This window comes from Mus musculus, chromosome 1 (genome assembly GCF_000001635.26).
Source record: "Mus musculus strain C57BL/6J chromosome 1, GRCm38.p6 C57BL/6J".
NCBI classification, from domain to species: domain Eukaryota; kingdom Metazoa; phylum Chordata; class Mammalia; order Rodentia; family Muridae; genus Mus; species Mus musculus.
Window position 1 is genome coordinate 180,793,564 of NC_000067.6, and position 20,639 is coordinate 180,814,202.

At 45.9% G+C, this 20,639-nt stretch overlaps 1 protein-coding gene across 1 annotated transcript; it reads right to left on the bottom strand.

Moving 5' to 3' along the window:
* Positions 1 to 8,996: 8,996 nt before the first annotated feature.
* On the bottom strand, positions 8,997 to 20,042 carry H3f3a (H3.3 histone A). Its single transcript, NM_008210.5, has 4 exons — positions 19,908 to 20,042; positions 18,236 to 18,386; positions 16,554 to 16,707; positions 8,997 to 9,642 (listed from the first exon to the last, which is right to left on the bottom strand). The coding sequence occupies exons 2-4, from the start codon at positions 18,361 to 18,363 to the stop codon at positions 9,514 to 9,516; spliced, it is 411 nt and encodes a 136-aa protein (NP_032236.1). The 5' UTR covers positions 18,364 to 18,386; positions 19,908 to 20,042; the 3' UTR covers positions 8,997 to 9,513.
* Between the last annotated feature and the right edge of the window lie 597 nt (positions 20,043 to 20,639).

Below are 20,639 nucleotides of genomic sequence, written 5' to 3' on the forward strand. Positions count from 1 at the left end.
GTAATGCGTCATTGTGACATTTGTGTGTAGGATGCCTTCCCGTCAGCCTTCTGGGGGCCCCTCCCCATCCAATAGAAGCTAAACAGTCCCAAAGGGAAGTAGCCCCATCTCGTGACTGTCCAAGTCAACAACAGTTGCGCGAAAAGTTATTTAAGTTACCTATCTTTGGTGTTCCTAAGACCTAGCTCCTCCCCCCGGGGCGGGACGCTTAGAATTCCCTCTTCTACTGACTCAGCTCTTCAGGCCCCACGGTTACCTCAGAATTGATGACTTTGGGGCAATCTGCTACGACTGACCTTTTCCTGTCGGGATCCGCAGACTTGTAACCTCTTGAGGCCACAGTATTAGCCTAGCCAGCTTCATCAGGTGTGAAAACTCCTAGACTCCATCCCTACTTTGGGGCCTCCCAAGAGTCAGCTAGATTACCAGTCTCTCAGCTCCTTGCAGGGGACCCATGGAGACAAACCTAAAGCTAGAAGGGCATATAGTCAGGCGTAGACTGCACGCAACATGTCACCCAAGTCCCGGGGGTTTTGGAGGAGAGGGCGTTTTCGCTGAGTGGTTTAATGACCCAGACCCGTTCTCCAGGCACAAAAGACTAGGGACGGGGCCCAGCTCCGCTCCTTCCGGAGGGTACAAATCCACCCGGAGAACCAGTTTGCACCGGTCCCCAGGACACAGCAGAGGGGGCCCGAGGGAGCTTGGGGGCGTCACCGGCACGGAGGAGGAGCGGGAAGAGCCAGCTCCAGGGAGGCGTGGCTTATAGGGATGCACTGGAGCGATGGGGGACCGGAGTCAGGGCTGAGGTCAGGGCACCCGCAGGATTAGCCTTCCGACACACCACGCAGCGACCGGGATTTGCGGGAAGGAGCTGATGAGCAGCCATCTGCTGGCCAGCCTGGAGCCAGCGTGGTTGCCTTGGTGCTGCCTCAGGGTCAATGGTGCTTGGGTCAGCCAAGCCTGGCATACCTCGGACCTGTGGACTTCACGCTGAAGCTAGTGACAAATGAAATCCTAGCCACTTCTCTCTTCCCCTCCTTCCTTCCCTCCCTTCCCTCCTCAGAATCAGACTCAAGTAGATTTTTTATACATTCTCATAATTTTTATTTTATGTGCCTTGGCGCCTTGTCTGTATGTATGTCTGTGTGAGACTGTCAGAGCTCCTGGAACTAGAATTACAGTTACAGACAGTTGTGAGCTGTCATGAGGGTATTGGGAACTGAACCCAAGTCCTCTGGAAGTACTCTTACCCATTGGGGCATTCCTCCAGCCCAGTTAGGTTTTTTGTTTGTTTTTGTTTGTTTAATTTCTTAAGTCGGTTTTTCCAGATGGGGTTTTTTTCTGTGTAGCCCTGTCTGACCTGGTCTCACTCTGTAAACCAGGCTGGCTTCAAACTCATAGAGATCTGTCTTCCTCTGCATAATTAATCCTCAGAAGTGCTGGGATTAAAGGCCTGCACCACCACTGACATAATACACACACACACACACACACACACACACACACACACACACATATATATATATATATATACACACACACACACACACAGTAAGGCTAGCCTGGTCTACAGACCGAGTTCCAGGCCATCCTAGGATACAAAAAGAAACTCTGTCTCAAAAAACCAATAAACAAACAAATAAAATAAAAAGTTACATTTAGCCATCAGTGGAGGCTCACACCTTTAATCCCAGCACTTGGGAGGCAGAGGCAGGCAAATTTCTGAGTTCAGGGCCAGCCTGGTCTGCAGAGTGAGTTCCAGGACAGCCAGGGCTACACAGAGAAACCCTGTGTGTGTGTGTGTGTGGGGGGGTTACATTTATTTGTTCATCCCCTCATTCCTTTTAAGGACACGTGGAATTCAAGGACAACTTTGAAGTCACCCCAGCACCTAGAGTAGCAATGTAGGACTGGTTCCCACCAAGGCACCAAGGGGGACCAGCCCTGAACCTAACTCCTGGCATTTTGTATAGATCCATGGCCCTACGTTACATTTTGACCAATTACATCTTTCACAGAGACAGAAATTCCCCTTTTGGTTGTTTGGACGAATGGGATGATTTACAATGTACAAATATTGTCCTAATTATCCCAGGACAGACTAGGGCTGCTTTCGCTAGGCTGCTGTTAACCAACTCATCCCACCTGGCTGAGACCACACCCAACTGTTTGTTTTTTTGAGGCAGGGTTTCACTATGTAGCTCTGGCTGGCCTGGAACTTATTCTGTAGATCAGACTGGCCTGGAACTCAGAGACCTGTCTGCTTCTGCCTCCTGGGTCCTGGCTCCAATTAAAAGTTTGAGCTACTACGCCAGCAAGTGAGCAAAATGAACAGTCAGCATCTTTAATACGTCAGAAGTAAAACTTTCCCTTCCTACAGTTGCTAACACATCTGGGTAGCTTACTCAGTCACCCTTGAGTGCAGCTTCAACCGAACTCTTCTTTGTGCAACTTAATATTTCTGAAACAAGCTTACTATATATCCTTGATAACAGTGATTTATGACTGTTTCTCTTTATTGTTCCTTCCAACTTGTGGGTTCCGAGGATGAAACTCAGGTATTCAGGTTTGGTGGCAAATATTTTACCCACTACTAATCTTAACCTTTTCACTAGCCCTATTCCATGGTGGGGGTGAGGGGTGGGGGACAGCATGTTTTCATGAAGTTCAGGTACTCTCAAACTTGATATGTAGAAACAAAGATGACCTTGAATTTCTGGTCCTCCTGACTCCATTTCCTCATGCTGTTTTTATAGGCTATGACCAGTGAGCTCATGGGACTTTTGAGACTGAAGTCATACCCAGACTATCTCAAGAAAAACACACACACACACACACACACCTCTTAAAGCAAGAGTGTAGGTAAAATGCTCTGGTTATGGTCACAATTTCAATAGTCTGACAGTTTTCTGCTCAAAGCCTGAAATCTCCTCAGACCAAACACTGTTGACTATGAAGGAATGGAGCTCAGGAGTTTAACAGGGAAACAGGGTCGTTCTGTCCAGGGACAGCAGGACTCACCGGTACCCACCTGAAGTTTCAGGACTTGAAGCAGGAAGATCAGAAGGCCAGCCTGGGCTCCACAGTAGGACTGTATCTCAGTGAAACAACCCCCTCAAACACGGACCTACCTGAGACACGGGCTGGGCACTGATGAAACACAGGGCAAACCCACACCTTCTCCTTTCATGTCTGAAATGGAAATAAATACCACTGGACCACAGCCTAAGTTCCCTGTGGGAGCTGTGGCCTGAGGATCTGATCCTTGTGGTTCCCTACACCTCCCAGTGCCTGACTTGCTTTGCCTCTTGTTCCATTCAGTAACATCTTCCCTGTAGCCACTCAGACCCCAGTCCCTGGCACCACTGACCCTCTTTTCTCAGGCAGAGTCACAGCCACTACATCCACCAGGTCCTCGCCATCCTATCTTTCAAGAACATCCAGGTTGCCACCACTAAGTCCAGTGCGCTCTGTCACTGCACATTTAGCTTACTAAATGGTTTCCCATCTGGTCCTCCTTCCTGCTCTTCGTGTACTGACACACAGCAGCTGGAATGATCTCACCAATGCATCTCTTACCACCTCCTTCAGCTTGACGCCCAACCAGTGTCCTTGCAGGTCCTATGACGCCCACATGGTCTGGCTCCACATCTGTCCTCCTTGTCTTCTGTTGCAGACATGCCCATACCTACTTCTTGTTCCTTGAGCACCCCAGGCTGTCAGCAGTGATGGGAAGCAACAAGACCTGACAGACATACTTCTCTCTCCCACCCTGATCCTTGCTCTGTTTCTTCAGGAATTTACTCGAAAGACATCTTATTGATGGCAACTTGTGACAACCTCCCCACCCACGTCTCGGTACCAATTCCTTTACAACATATCTATCTCCATTTCTTTTCTCTTTAGCATTTGCCAATATATTTAATAATCTACTTGAATGCATTATTTCTCTCACCAGAATGCAGCCCTGTGGATATAAGGGCTTGTTCAGTTCTGTAGGCCCACAGCATCTCTTGGTACCTAGGAGCAGCTCATAAAGACTAGGAAAGGCAAGCAGAGCAATTCAGAAGACGTTGAAAGAAGCCCGATTGAATCAGTCAGCTTGGAGAGGAATTTTACAGCCACAACAGCTGAGTTGAATCAGTCAGCAATAGCTCAGAAAGAACTAGAAAGGGTGAGCTTATTCAGCAGCAAGTCCTCAGAGTTAAAAAAAAGGTTCTAGATTTAGATTGTATGGAGGCTAGAAGCTTCAGGGATTAGGCCTATGTTAGCAGACTGAGGCAGTAAGACCGGAGATGACAGTGAAAAACACTTATTTTTACATATATTAAGGTTATAGAAGCTTAAAGACCTGGAGGCAGGGACTGGGAGTATAGCCCAGTGGTAGAATGCACCTAGGCTCAAGGTTCAATTCTCAGTCCTGAACACAATCAATTTAAAAACAACAGGGTAGCTGGGAGTGGTGGTGCATGCCTTTAACCCTAGCACTTGGGAGGCAAAGGTAGGCAGATCTTGAGTTCAAGGCTAGCCTGGTCTACAGAGCAGGTTAGAGTTGGGTCATGGTGATGCATACCTTCACTTCTAGCACGTGAGTTCTGCTAGGTCTACATAGTGAATTCTAGGCTAGCTAGGGATACAGAGAGATCCAGTCTCCAGAACAAAGGAAAAGAACAGGGGCTGGTCCAGAGACAGCCCACCAGTTCAGAGAACTTGTTGGTCTTGCAGAGGACTGGGGTTTCATTCCCAGGCCTCCCATGACGACTCACAATGAAGCATAACTCTGGTTCCAAGAGGTCCTATGGCCTCTTCTGACTTGTCTGGACACTTCATGAAAATATTGCATGCACATACATGTAAGCAAGACATCCATGCATCTAATGTGATATCCTATTTTGGATGGAGTTGTGTGTGTGTGTGCTTTTTTTTTTTGTTTTTAATGTTTTCTGTACATTGGTGTTTTGCCTGCATATATGTGTGAGAGTGTTGGATCCCCTGGAACTGGAGTAACAGTTGTGAGCTGTCTTGTGAGTGCTGGGAATAGAACCCAGGTCTTCTGGAAGAGCAGCCAGTGTTCTTATTACTGAGCCACCTCTATAAACTCTAGGTTTTGTTTTGTATGAGAAAATGTCTCTTTATGAAGCCCTGGCTTTTCGGTGCTGGGATTAAAGGTATGTGCCACTGTGCCCTGCTTAGATGCACCTTGGAGAGTAAAAGCTGATGGGAAAGGTGGGGGAAGGGAAGAAAATGATGGAGCAGATGGTGAGGAGCCTGTTTATTCTGCTGTCTGTGTGGGGGGTGTGTGTGGCCATGTGTGTGTGTGTGTGTGTGGTGTGTCTGTGGTCTTGTGTGTACCCATGTGTGTGTGAGTCTGTAGTCTTGTGTGTAACCTAGTGTGTACCTGTCTATGTGTGTCTGTGGTCTTGTGTGCACCCGTGTGCGCGCCTTGGGTGTGTGTCTGTGATTTTGTGTGTGCCTGTGCGTATGTTTGGAGGTCCCAGCTAAAGTTAGGAATGCTCTTCACCTTATTCATTGGGGCAGGATCTTGCAACTGATGTCCAAAGTGGCTGACAGGGCTCGTCAGACTAATGGTTTTCTTGGGGAATCTGTCTGTCTTCCTAACACTGTAATTACACCTGGCATTTAGTCGGTTTGTGGGGATGGGGAATTCAGCCCTGATGCTTGTGTGCGCTTAAGCTGCTCAGTCACTTCCTCTCCTCAGTGCCAAGACACCTGATTGCACACAGGCTCTCCTCCTAATCGGTGCCCCCCCACCCCCCTATTTGTTTCTATTTCAGGCAAAATTAGGAACTCTGGTTTGCTCTATCAGATATGGTTCTAGATTAAGGTTATGACTCCTTCATAATGAAGCTCAGACATCTTGCTGTGTGACCTCGGGCAAATCTCTTTCCCTACATGAGCAACCCCATCCGGCCACTGAGAATTATCTGCTTCACGCTGGCCCAGGCCTTCCCATATACCCTCAGCATTCAGCAGACCTCCGGGACTGAAGAATTTCAACTTCCTCTTGTATTAACAGTGCAATAGAATTCAACTTGCATAAAGTTTAACTTTCCAAATTTCTAAGTTTCTTTTTTTTTTTTTTTTTTTTTTTTAAAGATTTATTTATTTATTATATGTAAGTACACTGTAGCTGTCTTCAGACACTCCAGAAGAGGGCGCCAGATCTTGTTAGGGATGGTTGTGAGCCACCATGTGGTTGCTGGGAATTGAACTCAGGACCTTCAGAAGAACAGTCGGGTGCTCTTACCCGCTGAGCCATCTCACCAGCCCCCTAAGTTTCTTTAGTAGTATTCTTTTTCCTAAGAGCTTTTAAAAAACATCTTTAAAAAAGGTTTTTATGGAGCCCAGCATGGTGGCGCACACCTTTAATCCCAGCACTTGGGAGGCAGGTGGATTTCTGAGTTCGAGGCCAGCCTGGTCTACAGAGTGAGTTCCAGGACAGTCAGGGATACACAGAGAAACCCTGTCTTGAAAAACAAAACAAAACAAAACAAAACAAAAAAACCAAAAAAGAAAGGTTTTTATGTGTGTATTTTACCTGTACTTGTGTGTATAGCACATTCTTGTGCAGGGTGCGTGGAAGGCAGAAGTTCCTTGGGTCCCCACACCAGGAGTCAAACTGTTGCGAGACATGTGGGTGCTGAAATTGAAACCAGGCCCTCCTGAAGAACAGCCAGTGCTCTTGACTGCTGAACCATAAACATGACTGCCCCTAAACATTCACTCGGGCAGGGCACTGGTGGCGAACACCGTTAATCCCAGCATTTGGGAGGTAGAGGCAGGTGGATTTCTGAGTTCCAGGACATCCAGGGATGTAGAGAAACCCTGTCTGGAAAAACCAAACCAAACCAAACCAACAAAAATCCAAACCCAAAAATAAACTTTACTTGGACACTTTTCTAGGACTTTTCATCTATAATCTTTTCAAATTTTATTTAAGATGTATTTAATGTGTGAGTACACTGTAGCTGTCTTCAGTCACACCAGAAGAGGACATCAGATCCCATTACAGATGGTTGTGACCACCATGTGGTTGCTGGGAATTGAACTCAGGACCTCTGGAAGAGCAGTCAGTGCTCTTAACCGCTAAGCCATCTCTCCAGCCTTTATCTATCTTTTCTGTAACTTTAAGAACTACCAACTGGTCACGTTCTTTTAGTGCCCTATTCTTGAAGGGCGTGGCAGCTAGCACACCAAGCAGGAGTCCCAGCCCACACAGACTTAAAAAAAAAAAAAGAGGCTCCAAGTTCTTCTATTGGTACTTTTATTATTTTTCAAATTTGATTTGTGGGGGGAAGAGGACAGACACCAACCACAGCATGCACATAGGTCAGTGGACAACTCAAGTCAGTTCTCAAGAAGGGCCTCGTGGTGCACACCCCTTAATCCCAGCACTGGAGAGGCAGGAAGGGAGGGAGATGTTCGAGTCTGAGGCCAGCCTGGTTTACTGAGTTCCATGACAGCTAGGGCTACACAGTGAGATCCTGTTTATAAAAAGCCCAGCCTGGCCTCAAACTCACTGTTGGCTTTCAATTCCTGATCCTCTTGTCTCCATCCTCCAAAGGTTGAGAAGACATACCTTAGCTTATGTTCTCTCTCCAAACTCCATTGCTTTGTAAACAGGAACAAATTATCCATTTTATAGGAAACAAGTCAAATATAGTGTTATATTGAGACAAGCTCAGGTGTTTATGTACATTGACTGCTAAGTTCACTTACATAGTACTTCTGGTAAACTCCAAACTATATAGTACTGTACATGAACGATGAGCCAAAGCGATTTTATAAAGGAAAGAAAACCACCCAAAACAAAGCTCACGAGTAGTCTGGTTCCCTAAAACTTAGAGGACTAAGTCCAAGTAACCCTGAATCATCGCATACTACACTTGGAAACAACTGCTCCTGGGCAGAGGGATGCCAGGCCTAGGTGAAGGGGGAGCTTTGCAAGCTCTGGGTTTGACAAATCCAGTGGGGAAGACACCAAGTGAGGACCAGTAATCCTAGGAGAAATTATGAACTCAAGGCCAACCTGGCTACATAATGAAATCACCTCAAAATTAAGAGGTGCTGTTAAATGAGAAGAGCAGGCCATAACCCACGTACACTTGGAGACAGGCAAGGTCTCACTTAATTCAAGGTTATCATCTGGAGGTCAACCAGAGCTGCCTGTACTTAGAAATCTAACACACACCAAGTCTAGCTCATAGCATCTGCTGTTTGAGGGTCAGCCAGTGCCACATATAGCATGTCTATATATAAAACAAAATGCACCAGCAGTCAACATTTGCCCGAGAGATTATTACAAACAAAACTCATGTAACCCAGGCTGGCCTTGAACTATGTAGCTAAGCATAGCTTCAAACTTCTGATCCCCTACGCTTATACCCTGACTGCCCTAGTGTTGGGACTAGGATGAATCACCAGTGTGGACATTGCTGGGGACCGAAAACTGTGATGGGCAAGTTCTTTAATGAGCTACATGCCCCAATGTATTTTGCTGTGGCCTTGGGGGCCTGAAGTCAAGAAATCTGCTTCTCCTCACAAACTTTCTGCCCCAGCAAACTTTAATAAGCACCTATAATTTTCTAAAAAAATAACCAAGAGTCTGCCAAATGGCTCCAGTCCATTGTTTTCCCTGCCCAGTTAAAACTCCATGTCATTATTGAACATCACCATGTATTCTACATAAACACTAATGCTAATAACTAAAAAAGGTAAGACTCAATGACTGGTGCTTGAATAACTTCAGTTAATATAGAAGAACACTTTAAAATAGCAAACACTGCTTTAGAGTTACACATTGTCATTTACCATTAAATGTTTAATAGTATAGCATGGCTTATGGCAAGATTCTGCTGACTAGTAATCAGCTTGTTCCTTTTCACGCCAACCTTCTTTCTCCTATACCTCAAGAGTTTCTGTCAAATCACCAGATATTAAACTTGTATCTGTAAGGTTAATAATAAAGACCAGAAGCAGGTATAGTTTAATGTATTTTAATAGCAAACTTACAGGAACAGCACAGAAGACTGACAACATTAAAAACATGTACTTGTATGTAGGACAACTCAGTTAGAAAAGTATAGTGAATGGATGGAATCTACTGTGTGATAAAAATGCTACAAACACCATTTAGTTGCCGTCAATAAGAAATTTACTTATTTTAAAAAAATCCAAATGCTGGCATTGTCCAGAAAATTTTAACAGGTTTATTTATAATTGTTATAAAGTTGAACTGTTGAAATGTGTTCACTGAAACATTTTGCTTGCATTAATGCTTTCCATCTTGCATTTATATTAAAAATTCACACACAAATGAACGTGGAGAAACGCCAATACCTGATTCTGTCCCCTATGTTTCCACTCGCAATCATATACTTAGGTACCTTTGACCCCATGGAAAAAATATCTAACATTCAGAACTACTGATAACAGGAAGAAGAGGAAAAAAAATTTTTTTGAGAATGAAATGTTTCCCCTCATAGTGGACTCTTAAGCACGTTCTCCGCGTATGCGGCGTGCTAGCTGGATATCTTTTGGCATAATTGTTACACGTTTGGCATGGATAGCACACAGATTGGTATCTTCAAAAAGGCCAACCAGATAGGCCTCACTTGCCTCCTGCAACAATAAAAGAGAAATGACTTAGTGGTATTGTTTCCAACAGTTAAAATACACTTACACAGTAAAACCCTTTAAAGAATTTATCAAACGCTCACATAGAAACCTGTCAAGATGCCTAAGTTCACAAAGTTTTCTACAGCCTCACAAAACATCAAGACACTTCAATACTCCAAATGTTAACACGCTCCCTAGTAAACAAATGGCCTCAAAGAAACCAACAAATCCTAACGTCCTCATCCTTACCAGAGGAAGTGTATTGGAACTCATCACTAAGGCAGCCCAGGATCCCGCAATGGGCCTCACGTTTACCTTCTGCTTCCACTCTGGAATGCTGAGGATTGAACTCAGGACCTTGTCCCAATTGGCTTATTACCAGCTCCAAAGTGCTTTCTTCCAGATCCTTAGCGTGTAATTTGCCGCACTCTATCAAATGTTGAACCCACTGTTACACTGTGAGATCCTTCAGGGTATTTTCTTATTCTTCCCACCACTTAAACTTGCTAGCTATACGAACCACCCATTGACACCCATCAAGTCATGTGAAAAGGAAAAAGGACCTCCACACCTTATGGTTGCCCAGGGTTCTTTTTTTTTTGGTGGTATTGTTTTTTGTTGTTGTTGTTGTTTTGTTTGTTTTTTCTTTCAAGACAGGGTTTCTCTGTATAGCCCAGGCTGTCCTGGAACTCACTTTGTAGACCAGGCTGGCCTCAAAAATCTGCCTGCCTCTGCTTCCCGAGTGCTGGGATTAAAGGTGTGCGCCACCACCGCCCAGCGGTGGTAGTGTTTTTTGAGACAGTTGAGACTCACATGAAGCAGGCTAGTCCTTCCTGTTCTTAAGCAACTCTTCCTGCCTGCAGCTCACAAATGCTGGCCATCACTTGTTCCCTGGGACCCATGTGATGAAGCAGAGAGCCATCTCCTGAGCAGCACACATGTGCCACCAAGTGACGTCCGTTTAAAGCCATTTCTAGGGTCCTAGAGTAGGAGCTGGGAGTACAATGTACTGACATCCCCTTTCACCAGTGTTTGTTCCCAGTCAAACTCCAATTCTGCTTTTAAAACCACCAACAAAGGAGGTGTGAGCAACACGACCCAACACATAAAAAATATACACACAGGGAAGGTTTCAAAAAGGGTGCTCACTTTTTTTTTTTTGGAGACATGGCCTCTTACTGAAACCAGAGCCTATCAATTCAGCTAGGCCAGACAGAGAGCAAGCTCCAAGGATCTGCCTATCTCTGATTCCCTGGTGCTGGGACTATAGATCCCGTGTCCCTCTTTTTGTGTGCACTGAGGATCTGAAGTCAGGTCCTCATGGTTGTATGGCAGCCACTTTAATGAATGAACCATCTTCCTAATCTCAACCTAGTTTGAGGATCTGGACCAACCAGGCTAGGCAGGCTAACCATCAACCTCTCTATTATAGGCACCAATGGCCATGGACAGCTGTTTGCATGAGTGCTAGGGACTCAACCCAGGCCTTTATGGTTGAATTAGAAGCACTTACTTACTTACTTCAAGCTATTTCTCCAGGCTCTATCTTCATCCTTCAAGGAATCCTTATTACCTTACTATAAAAAGTCTGCTTCATGGGGGCTAAAGAGATGGCTCAGTGGTTAGGAGCACCAAATGCAATCCCAGAGGTCTGAGTTCAAATCCCAGCAATCACATGGTGGCTCACAACCATCTGTAACAGGATCTGATTCCTTCTTCTGGTGTGACTGAAGAAAGCTACTGTGTACTCATAATACATAAAGAAAAATATCTGCCTCATGCAAAATTTACTATTTCTGTATGTTTTTAACACTTGCGACTCTTACCTATCTTTAAGTTCTAGCTCAAAGCTATTCCATAAAGGGCTAAGTAACACTACTCCTATGATCTTCCTAGTGAAGTTTCTGATTTCCAGTTTCTTGGCATTTCCTCTGGCCCTACTAACCAGTCAGCTTTTAATACCTGTCAGTTAGTTTGGCAAGAGAGATCTCATTCCATGTAATGCTCTGTTCCCATATAGATGTTCTATACTGCAAAGCCCCAAATCCCCACAACTCCCTTCTAACTAAGCCTTTCACCCATATCTTACCTATTTCAAGGATTTAATATTCAGGGGCTCATTTCTGATTTTACAAGTGGGCTAAGAAGTCTAGATAGAAAGCAAGCTGGTGAGATGGCTTGGCAGGCAGGTGTAGATCCATCCTGACAGCCTGAATCTGATCTTGGAAAACCACATGGTGGAGGATTAAGTCCTTATGTGCACAATCTACACACACAATTGTAAAAATAACAAAACTGTGCTAGGCACAGCGTACAGTAGCCTGCTCTCAGTAGTAGCAGCCTCCTGAAGTCCCTCAGGAATCAATCATTCTGTCTCACCCAGCACTGGAATAATGCAAACCTAGAATCAATTCTTCTGTGGAGTGCAGCAGAAGGTTCTAGGCCATCAGCGAGGCCATGTGTCTGAGACCATTTGCTTTTAAGAGTTGTGTTCTCTGGAAGCCTATGGGCTGGATCACAGCACACGCATCCTCAGTTCTATTTGCAAATATTCCTTAACATTAAAATTGTAAAGAGCCCAGCATGGTGGAGTACACAGAAGACAGAAGCAGAGAATCTGAGTTCAAGACAAGCTTGAATCTACACGGTAAAATCCCGTCTCTAAAGAAACGGTCTAATTGGTAACTCAAAAATGTAATTTTGAAATGGTAGAAGAAAAAAGCATGTTATAACTTGACTTTAATGTCCCACTGTCTCAAACTGTCCATCCTTATCCTAAAAACATTTTAGCTCAAGCTCCCTGATATTTAGGGTAAAGGTTACATTGGTCAATTCCCTGTTATTCCTCATCTCCCTGCCTCTTTGAACTATGTTTATTTTTTTTCTTTAGTTGTAAAGTCATCGCCACAATTCTCGAGACAGGGTTTCTCTGTGTAGTCCTGGCTGTCCTCGAACTCAGAAACCCGCTCGCCTCTGCCTCCCCAGTGCTGGGATTAAAGGCGTGCGCCACCACACCCGGCCATCACCACAATTCTTAACCTACGGTTTCCTTTTACTGCCAACCATGATCTGAACATATTAAATACAAAATGCTAAACAGATTTTTTTTTTTTTTGAGGCTGGTTTTACAGTAGTCCAGAGTGGTCTTTAAGCTCAGTGATCCTCCTACTATAACCTCCCTGGTCCTAGGTGTGAGCCTTTACTTCCAACACACATTCCATACATTTTAAACTAACAGGTCACTATGCCAGGACTGGTGGCACAGGCTAGCAATCCAAACTATCTATTTAATAAAGCTAGAGCAGTAGAACTGCTCGTTCAAGACGAGATCTGCCTGAACTAGGTGAAGCCCTGCCTCACAAAGTTGGCCAGCATGGTGATGTATGTCTTATCCCTGTGCTCAAGAGGCAAAGGCAAATCTCTTGAGTTTAGGTCAGTCTGGTCTACAAGTTCAAGAACAGGCAGACTACATAGAAAGACCCTGTTGGGGGTGGTGGAAAGCCCCAGGAGGTGGGCACGCACGCCTTTAATCCCAGCACTTGGAAGGCAAAGACGAGGATTTCTTAGTTCTAGGCCAGCCTGGTCTACAGAGTGAGTTCCAGGACAGCCAGGGCTACAGAGAGAAACCCTGTCTTGAAAAACCAAAAAGATTAACTTATAGATAGCTCACAACTTCTATGTGTTCATTCTAGTCTATGTCTGCCACATAGTTGGCTACCTAGCTCTCCTTAGCTTCGTTCCCCTGACTTTCTTGGATTTGGGTGAATCTTCCTGACTTACTTTTCCCAGAATTTCTGTCTCTCCCTCTGCCAGATGTCCCACCTTCTAACCCTGCCTCAGCTAATTGGCCATCAGTTTTATTGACAAGTGATGCTTCTACACAGTGTAGAGATTCTCTACAGCCCGTGCACACTCGTGTGTGTGTGTGTGTGTGTGTGTACATGTGTGTACACATGCTTGTTTATAAGTGTGCAACATCCATGATTCATCCTAGTGCCTCCCCAGGGGATACCAATCCCCCTGGAACTAGTTACAGGTCCTTGTGAGCTGTCTGATGTAGACAGGAATTAAAGTAGGGAGCAGGCTTTTAACCAGAGGCATCTCTCCAGTTCTGTGACAAGGTTTCCCTGTGCACACCCCGCCCCCCACCCTCGGTTTGCTGCCCCCCTCCCGCCTGGCTATCCTGAAGTTACACTGGCCTGAAACTTGAGAGTAGCCTGCTCATGCTGCTCAAATGCTGGGGTCATGAAGCACTACCACACCAGTGTGTCTAGGAAAGAAAGGACCACCTTATGCACTCCAGGCTAATCTTGAACTAGCTGTGTAGTGCAAACTGGTGTTGAGTACTAACTCTCCTTGCCACTCACTATTCATGTGAGTGTTGGCACTATAGACTAGCATGCCCTATCATGTCCACCTTAAATTGTGTAATTCTAAAGCCAAAAATAGAATACCTTGTTTTTAAGAGAGGTTTACTGCGTAGCCCAGGCTGGCTTTGAATTTACATCAACACCCCTGCCTCAGGCTCACATGTGCTGGAATTATAAAAGTTTTGAGTCATCAGGACAGATTAAAAAGCACTGTTTAGATAGAACCCTACCTCATCTGTTTCTATATCCTTTTTCCACAAGCAAATGACTATCTTCTTTTTTTGTCTCTGGTCCTAGGGACTAAACCTAGGATCTTATATATGCAGGAGAGAATAGGACTAATAGGCAGCAACTCTAACACTTATAGAACTTTAACCTTCCAACTAACCTATATCGCTCTCACAAATACAAGAAAAAACTTACAAGGAAGATCACTGTGTTCTTTCATTTTTACAAAAGGATCTCACTATGTATATGTTGGCCTGGCTAGCCTGGAAACAAGAGACCCATCTGCTTCTACCCCCACTCCCGTGTGCAGGATTAAAGACACCTGCCATGCCAGCAAGATTGCTCTTTTCAGAGCTATGGTGTAGCTGGTTAAGAGAGCTTGCCTAGCCAGGCAGCGGTGAACACCTTTAACCCTAGCACCTAGAAGGCAGAAACAGGAGTTAAGGCCAGCCTGGTCTACAGAGGGAGTTCCAGGCCAGCTAGGGCTACTGAGACCCTACCTTGGAGGGTAAGGAGGAAAGCTCGCCTACTATGCACATGCAATGGATATAATCCAAGCACCACATAAAGCAGATATGGAGCTCGCCTGTAATCCTAGTCTTCAGGGGCAGAGAGAATAGAGTTCAAAGTCACCCTTAACGACATACCTGGCTTTCAGAGCATAAACCTAAATAAACTCAAGTCATTAAAAAAAAAATGCAGGGGACATTAAAAAAATATATATAAAAGTGCATATTTTACTCAAAATCATGCTTACAGGTGATTATGTAACTAAATAATAGCAACAATGGATGTTTACTCATTAATAATTTTAGAAATGTTCCAGCCCAAATGTTTAGTAATTTCAGTAGACAAACAATTATTGAAAGTAAGGTTAAAAAAAAAAAGCTGGACTTACAAGTACAGTGATGTGTTAAGTAGAGCCTACTAACAGTAATTAGAAAACAAAAGTAGCTCATCTTGGGAATCTTAGTAAATGCAAAAGGAATTGATAAGCAGCTATTGGAATGGAAAAATAAAATTCTAAAGGAACAGTATGGGAAGATTTTGATAGTTGAAATTTCAGTAATTTCAACCCATGCAAATTTAATAGATGCCGATTCACCAATCAAATGCAGTTTAGCCTAACCATAGAAACAGCTCAACCAATCACACACCAGAGTAGAATCCACCTATCAAATCTTTCTCAAATATAAAAGCAAAAGCTAGGCACAGCAACAGTAATCTTTGAAATCCTCCAATGATGACGTGCAGTACTGCCCAGCAAGCTGCATTCCTACTTACTCTGCTTCTGACCCGCTGTGTCTGCCTGCGTGTGTGTGTCTGTGTGACGGGAACAGATCCTCAGAATTGGAGCTGCAGGGAGCTGTCATGTGCTTGCTGGGAATTGAACCCTGCACCTCTTATCCAGAGTGGTCACTGCAGCCCCACCTTTTCATAGTTGAGATACCAACACTCGTCAAGTCTTTTTGTGTTAATCTCAACTTTAATACTGTTGTAAGTTATTAGTGCTTCCACATACAATCACTCCAGATCACTGTTCCCAGCACCAGAACTGAGACTAAATTCAGCCTGTGTAATGTGATCTCTATGGTTGCCGCCAGCAAGCTCCATGTGCTCAGCCCCCTTCTTCTTCCCAGCAGTCAGTCCCAGGACCACCACCACTTCTGCGCATCCTTGAACACTGCCCACTCTAAGTATTAAACTGCACCCTCACTTGCTCTATATCTTTAGGACCAGGGCATTTCTCCATCAGCTGTTTGAAATGACCAAGAATGGACCTCTATCTAGCTCTCTATCCTAAAGTCTTGTAACATCCATAAACCAAGCCAGCTTTAGGCATTGCTTTCAACAAGGTTAAAAATTCTAAATGGTAATAACTGCATTAGGCTTTTGAACCAATTAGGATTTAGGTGTTTTTTTTTTTTTTTTTTTTTTTTTTTTTGGTTTTTCAAGACAGGATTTCTCTGTATAGCCCTAGCTGTCCTGGATCTTACTTTGGAGACCAGGCTGGCCTCGAACTCAGAAATCCGCCTGCCTCTGCCTCCCAAGTGCTGGGATTAAAGGCACGCGCCACCACCGCCCGGCAGGATTTAGGTTTTTATGTATGACCTTGAACCTCTCAAGGTTTGAGATTAAAGGTGTTCACCACCACTGCCCAGCCACCTTGAACCATTTAACTTTGAAATTTCATCAGGAGTAAATCAATTACCTTACAGGCTTTTAATGACAGCTACACGAAAACATGACGTGTAACTGCTCTTGGTACACAACAGGAACAAACAAAACTAGGGTCTTCCCCACCTACCCATTTACCTGCAAAGCACCAATAGCTGCACTCTGGAAGCGCAGATCTGTTTTGAAGTCCTGAGCAATTTCTCGCACCAGACGCTGAAAGGGGAGCTTGCGGATCAGAAGTTCAGTGGACTTCTGATAGCGTCTGATTTCACGGAGGGCCACAGTACCAGGCCTAAAAAGTTAACATTTAAGAAATTGTTACTAAGCCTATATGATATAAAGTGATCAGCTTTAAATAAATGCAGTAATTTTTAAAAAAGACCCACTCAACTATTCTTCAACACCAAATTTCACAGATCAGTTTTATGACCTGAATATTCAACCCTGTTAAGAAAAAGATCACCTTTAAAATAAAAAAAGCACGATAAGGCAGTTTATCAAAGCCATATATTCATTTTCACTTTCATGCACACACAGCCCATCAATCTGTGCTAAGACCTGAGACTTTGAGCTGGTTGTGGTATTCACACTTGTACCAGAGCTCAGGGTGCAAAGGCATGAGGTGTGACATAAGCCTCAGGTACATACTAAGTCCCAGGCAAGCCTGGGTTACATGAGCCCTGCCTTCTAAACATACAAAACGTGGGAACACATTAGCTCTTAGGCTGTTGGTAGAGGCTGCCTAGTCTCTTCTGAGGTCAGCATCACTTTCCTTTGGCCCATCTAAGACTTACATAATTCAACAATTCACTTCAGTGGGTCTTATCTCCCAGCATTCTAGCATCAGTCATAACTACATTTGAAAACTTGTTTGTGGTTTTTTTTCTTAATAAAAAAAATTTCTGCTCCCCACCCCCCAGGCAGGGTTTCTATGGATAGCCCTGGGTGGCCTCAAATTCAGAGACCTGCCTGCCTGCTGCATTTAAATGCCCCACCACTGCCCAGCCAAAAAAATGTTTTAAGTTACTGCCTATAGAATTATTTTCTAATTCTGACTTATTTCTTCTACTCTTGAGCTTTTCACTGTAAAATCTGTCTATGTAAATTTGGGCAACTTGTGCCCTCTAATGGCTGATGTCTTTAACAACACTGGTTATATCTAAATGAGGTAGGGAAAAACCCACCAAGTAAATATGACCATTGGGAACTTTACTGGTCTCCCTATCATAAGTCGTTACTTTACCACAAATGAGGAGCTGCCTAAAAGTGTATGACTTCACTAGTTAAAAAAAAGAAAAGAAGAGCCGGGCGTGGTGGCGCACGCCTTTAATCCCAGCACTCGGGAGGCAGGGGCAGGCGAATTTCTGAGTTCTAGGCCAGCCTAGTGAGTTCCAGGACAGCCTGGGCTACGCAGAGAAACCCTGTCTCGAAAAACCAAAAAAAAAAAAAAAGAAAAAGAAAAAGAAAAGAAAAGAAAAAAAAGAAAAAGGGCCATATAAAAAAATATTAACGTGTCCTATTACTAGTTGACTATACTAGAGGGCTGGAGAGATTGCTCAGCAGTTAAGAGCACTAGTTGACTATACTATGACTTTTTAGGCTTTTAGATCAGATTACAGCTTCAAAATGTAATGTTATCTATCAAACTGAATACTAAGATACATGTGTTCACAAACATATGCATACATATTCAAGTAGTAATAATCATTCAAAAGAGAGAAACATCTTTTCCCCATAGCAAAAAGTATGACTATCTTCCTGTTAAATTACACGGACATACTGCTTAGACACTATCCCACTGCTCGACGTTTTAGAAATACCTGTAACGATGAGGTTTCTTCACCCCTCCAGTAGAGGGCGCACTCTTGCGAGCGGCTTTTGTAGCCAGTTGTTTCCTGGGTGCTTTACCACCGGTGGATTTGCGGGCAGTCTGCTTTGTACGAGCCATGGTAAGGACACCTCCTTACTTACCTATCAGTGTTTAAAAAACAAAAAATATCGGATTCAACTAAAACATAACAGTATTCCTGCCAGAACCCCCCCCCCCCAAATCTGGAAATTAATCAGTATGGGGGAGGGGGGGGGACTGTTATATAATTAGTTTGGAAGGGCGCGGATTACATCTATCGCCCAAACATGATTTAAAACAAACTAGAAAATTGTCAGCATTTATACTTTATAAAGCTATTTCCGAGCGATAAAACAGCCAAAACCAGAGAGACGCCCCCCACCATGGCTTTCGATCCAATTCATTTAATTAAAGTAGAAATTAGAAACGTCTGCAAACATTCGATCACAAACAAGTCAAATGAACGAAGCCACAAACACAGAAAGGTCGAGTCAAATTACAGCCAAAAAAAAAAAAAAGAAAAAGAAAAAAAAGAAAGAAAAAGGTTTCAGCGCCCCCCCCCCGCTCGGTTTGCTGCCCCCCTCTCGCGCCTGGCAGTTGGGTTGCTGTAAATATCTAAAAACATTCTTGAGGTTTGTTTCTTTATAGTTATGTTGACAAAAAGGCGTCTCGAAATGCAAGAACAACAGCCATCGCCAGTGAGCATTCCACAAAGCCCGTCCCCCTCCCGGGCTTCGCTATGGAAGCCGACTGCCCCGCACCCAGGCTTAATTAGCGCTCGACACCGGCCGCCCGGCCCACCCAGCACCACATAAACTTTTGGTTCTGCCTCCCCTGGGTCCCTAGGTTCGGGGTACCGGACCTGCCCGTCTCGGTCCCCGCACCCCGCGCTGGCAACGAGCGACTCGGCTCCCGAAGACTAGCACAAAATGGAAACAATTGGAAACGTATCCGATTCCCTTCCAGAGAGACAAACAGCAAATCGTTCGAAAATACCCCATCCCCTGCCACGTGCCGCTCTCCAAAAATGCAAAAGTTCTTTTTTTTTGTTTTCTGCATTTCATAAGCATCGTTTCTTTTTCTCCAAAAAAGGCAAAAAAATGTTCTTAAAATTTTTTCCTTCCATTTTAAAATGGGGAAGAGAGAAACGGGGGGAAAAAAAATATGGTCGGTGACCAGAGAAGAGAGACAAGATGGTGAAGCTCAGGCACAACTGTGGAGAGGCAGCAAAAAGCGAGTTAGCCCGGGGTGGAAAGCGGCGGCGATTTTACCCCCTTTGCGCCCGAAAAACTGGGGCCTGGGACCCGGAGGCGGCAGTTAAGAGGCTCGCGCGGGACATGGTGAAGGTCTGGGGTCCCGGGAAGGGGCAGCGGGAGGGATTTCACCGAAGAAAGAGGAGCCCGCGGCGCCGGAGGGAGACAGGCTCGACGCCGCGGCGGTGCCACTGCTGGGCTGAGACGGAGAGACCGGGGAGCCGCCGCCGCCACCGCCCGCGGAAGGCAAACTCGCTCCCCATCTCCATTTCTGCGCCAAAAAGTTTGCGGGTCGAGCCCGGGGGGACTGTGGGTGCCTCCGTGGGCCCCTACGAGGCCGACGGCGAGCGGAGCCCGGCTCCGGGAAGGCGGGCAAACGGAGAAACTTACCCCCCTTCTCCTTCGGCTGGAGCTCGGCAAGCGAGAGGCGGCGCTGGCGTTGGAGAGCGGCAGCGGCGCGGCGAAGGCTGCGAACACAATTGAAAGATGGCTGACACCGAGGCTTTCCCCTACACACGCCGCCCCGCCCCGCGCCGCGCTCCAGCCAATCACACACAATGGAGGGAAGGCTCGGCCCCGCCCAGGGCCCCCGCGCGCCCCGCCCCTCCCCTCCCCCCGCGCGCTCGTTCGCTGGCGCGCGCTCGCTCCTCCCCCGCGCGCCGCCCGCCCATTCCTCCCGCCGCCTCTCGCGGTGTGTACAAACACAAAAGACACGCCGAGGGGCCCGCCGAGGGGCCGTCTGCCCTAGTCCGTCCCCGGCCCACACTCCCTCCCCGTCGGACGCAGGCGTTAAGTGAGCCCCCGAAGCCCAGCTTTGGGGTGCACAGCGGGGGGTGTGGGGGCGGGGAGGGCGGCGCGGGCTGCGGACCAGCGCCCGGCCTGCGGGGGGAGGGGCATCGCCCCCGCGCGCGCCCCCGAGGTTCCCGGCCCGTGTGGGGGCGGGGAGAAGGCCGGGACCGTACGGTCGCCGCGCCCCAGTTGAAAACGCGCCCAAGCGGGAAGCTAGCTGGCAAAGTGGAAGCCCCAGTCCCGCGCCCACTTTCGGACCGCGCGGCGCGCCAGGGGCGGGGGACCCGCGGGCCTCTTCCCGCCTTCGCTCCCCGCCGAGCGCGGGCCGGTCCG

Excerpts from the sequence above, each read along its gene's own strand:
- H3f3a (NM_008210.5), bottom strand. The coding sequence starts at position 18,363 with ATGGCTCGTACAAAGCAGACTGCCCGCAAATCCACCGGTGGTAAAGCA. Across the intron at positions 16,708-18,235 it reads AAGAAACCTCATCGTTACAG|GCCTGGTACTGTGGCCCTCC; the intron begins GTATTTCTAAAA and ends TTAACTTTTTAG. Across the intron at positions 9,643-16,553 it reads CAGCTATTGGTGCTTTGCAG|GAGGCAAGTGAGGCCTATCT; the intron begins GTAAATGGGTAG and ends TTATTGTTGCAG.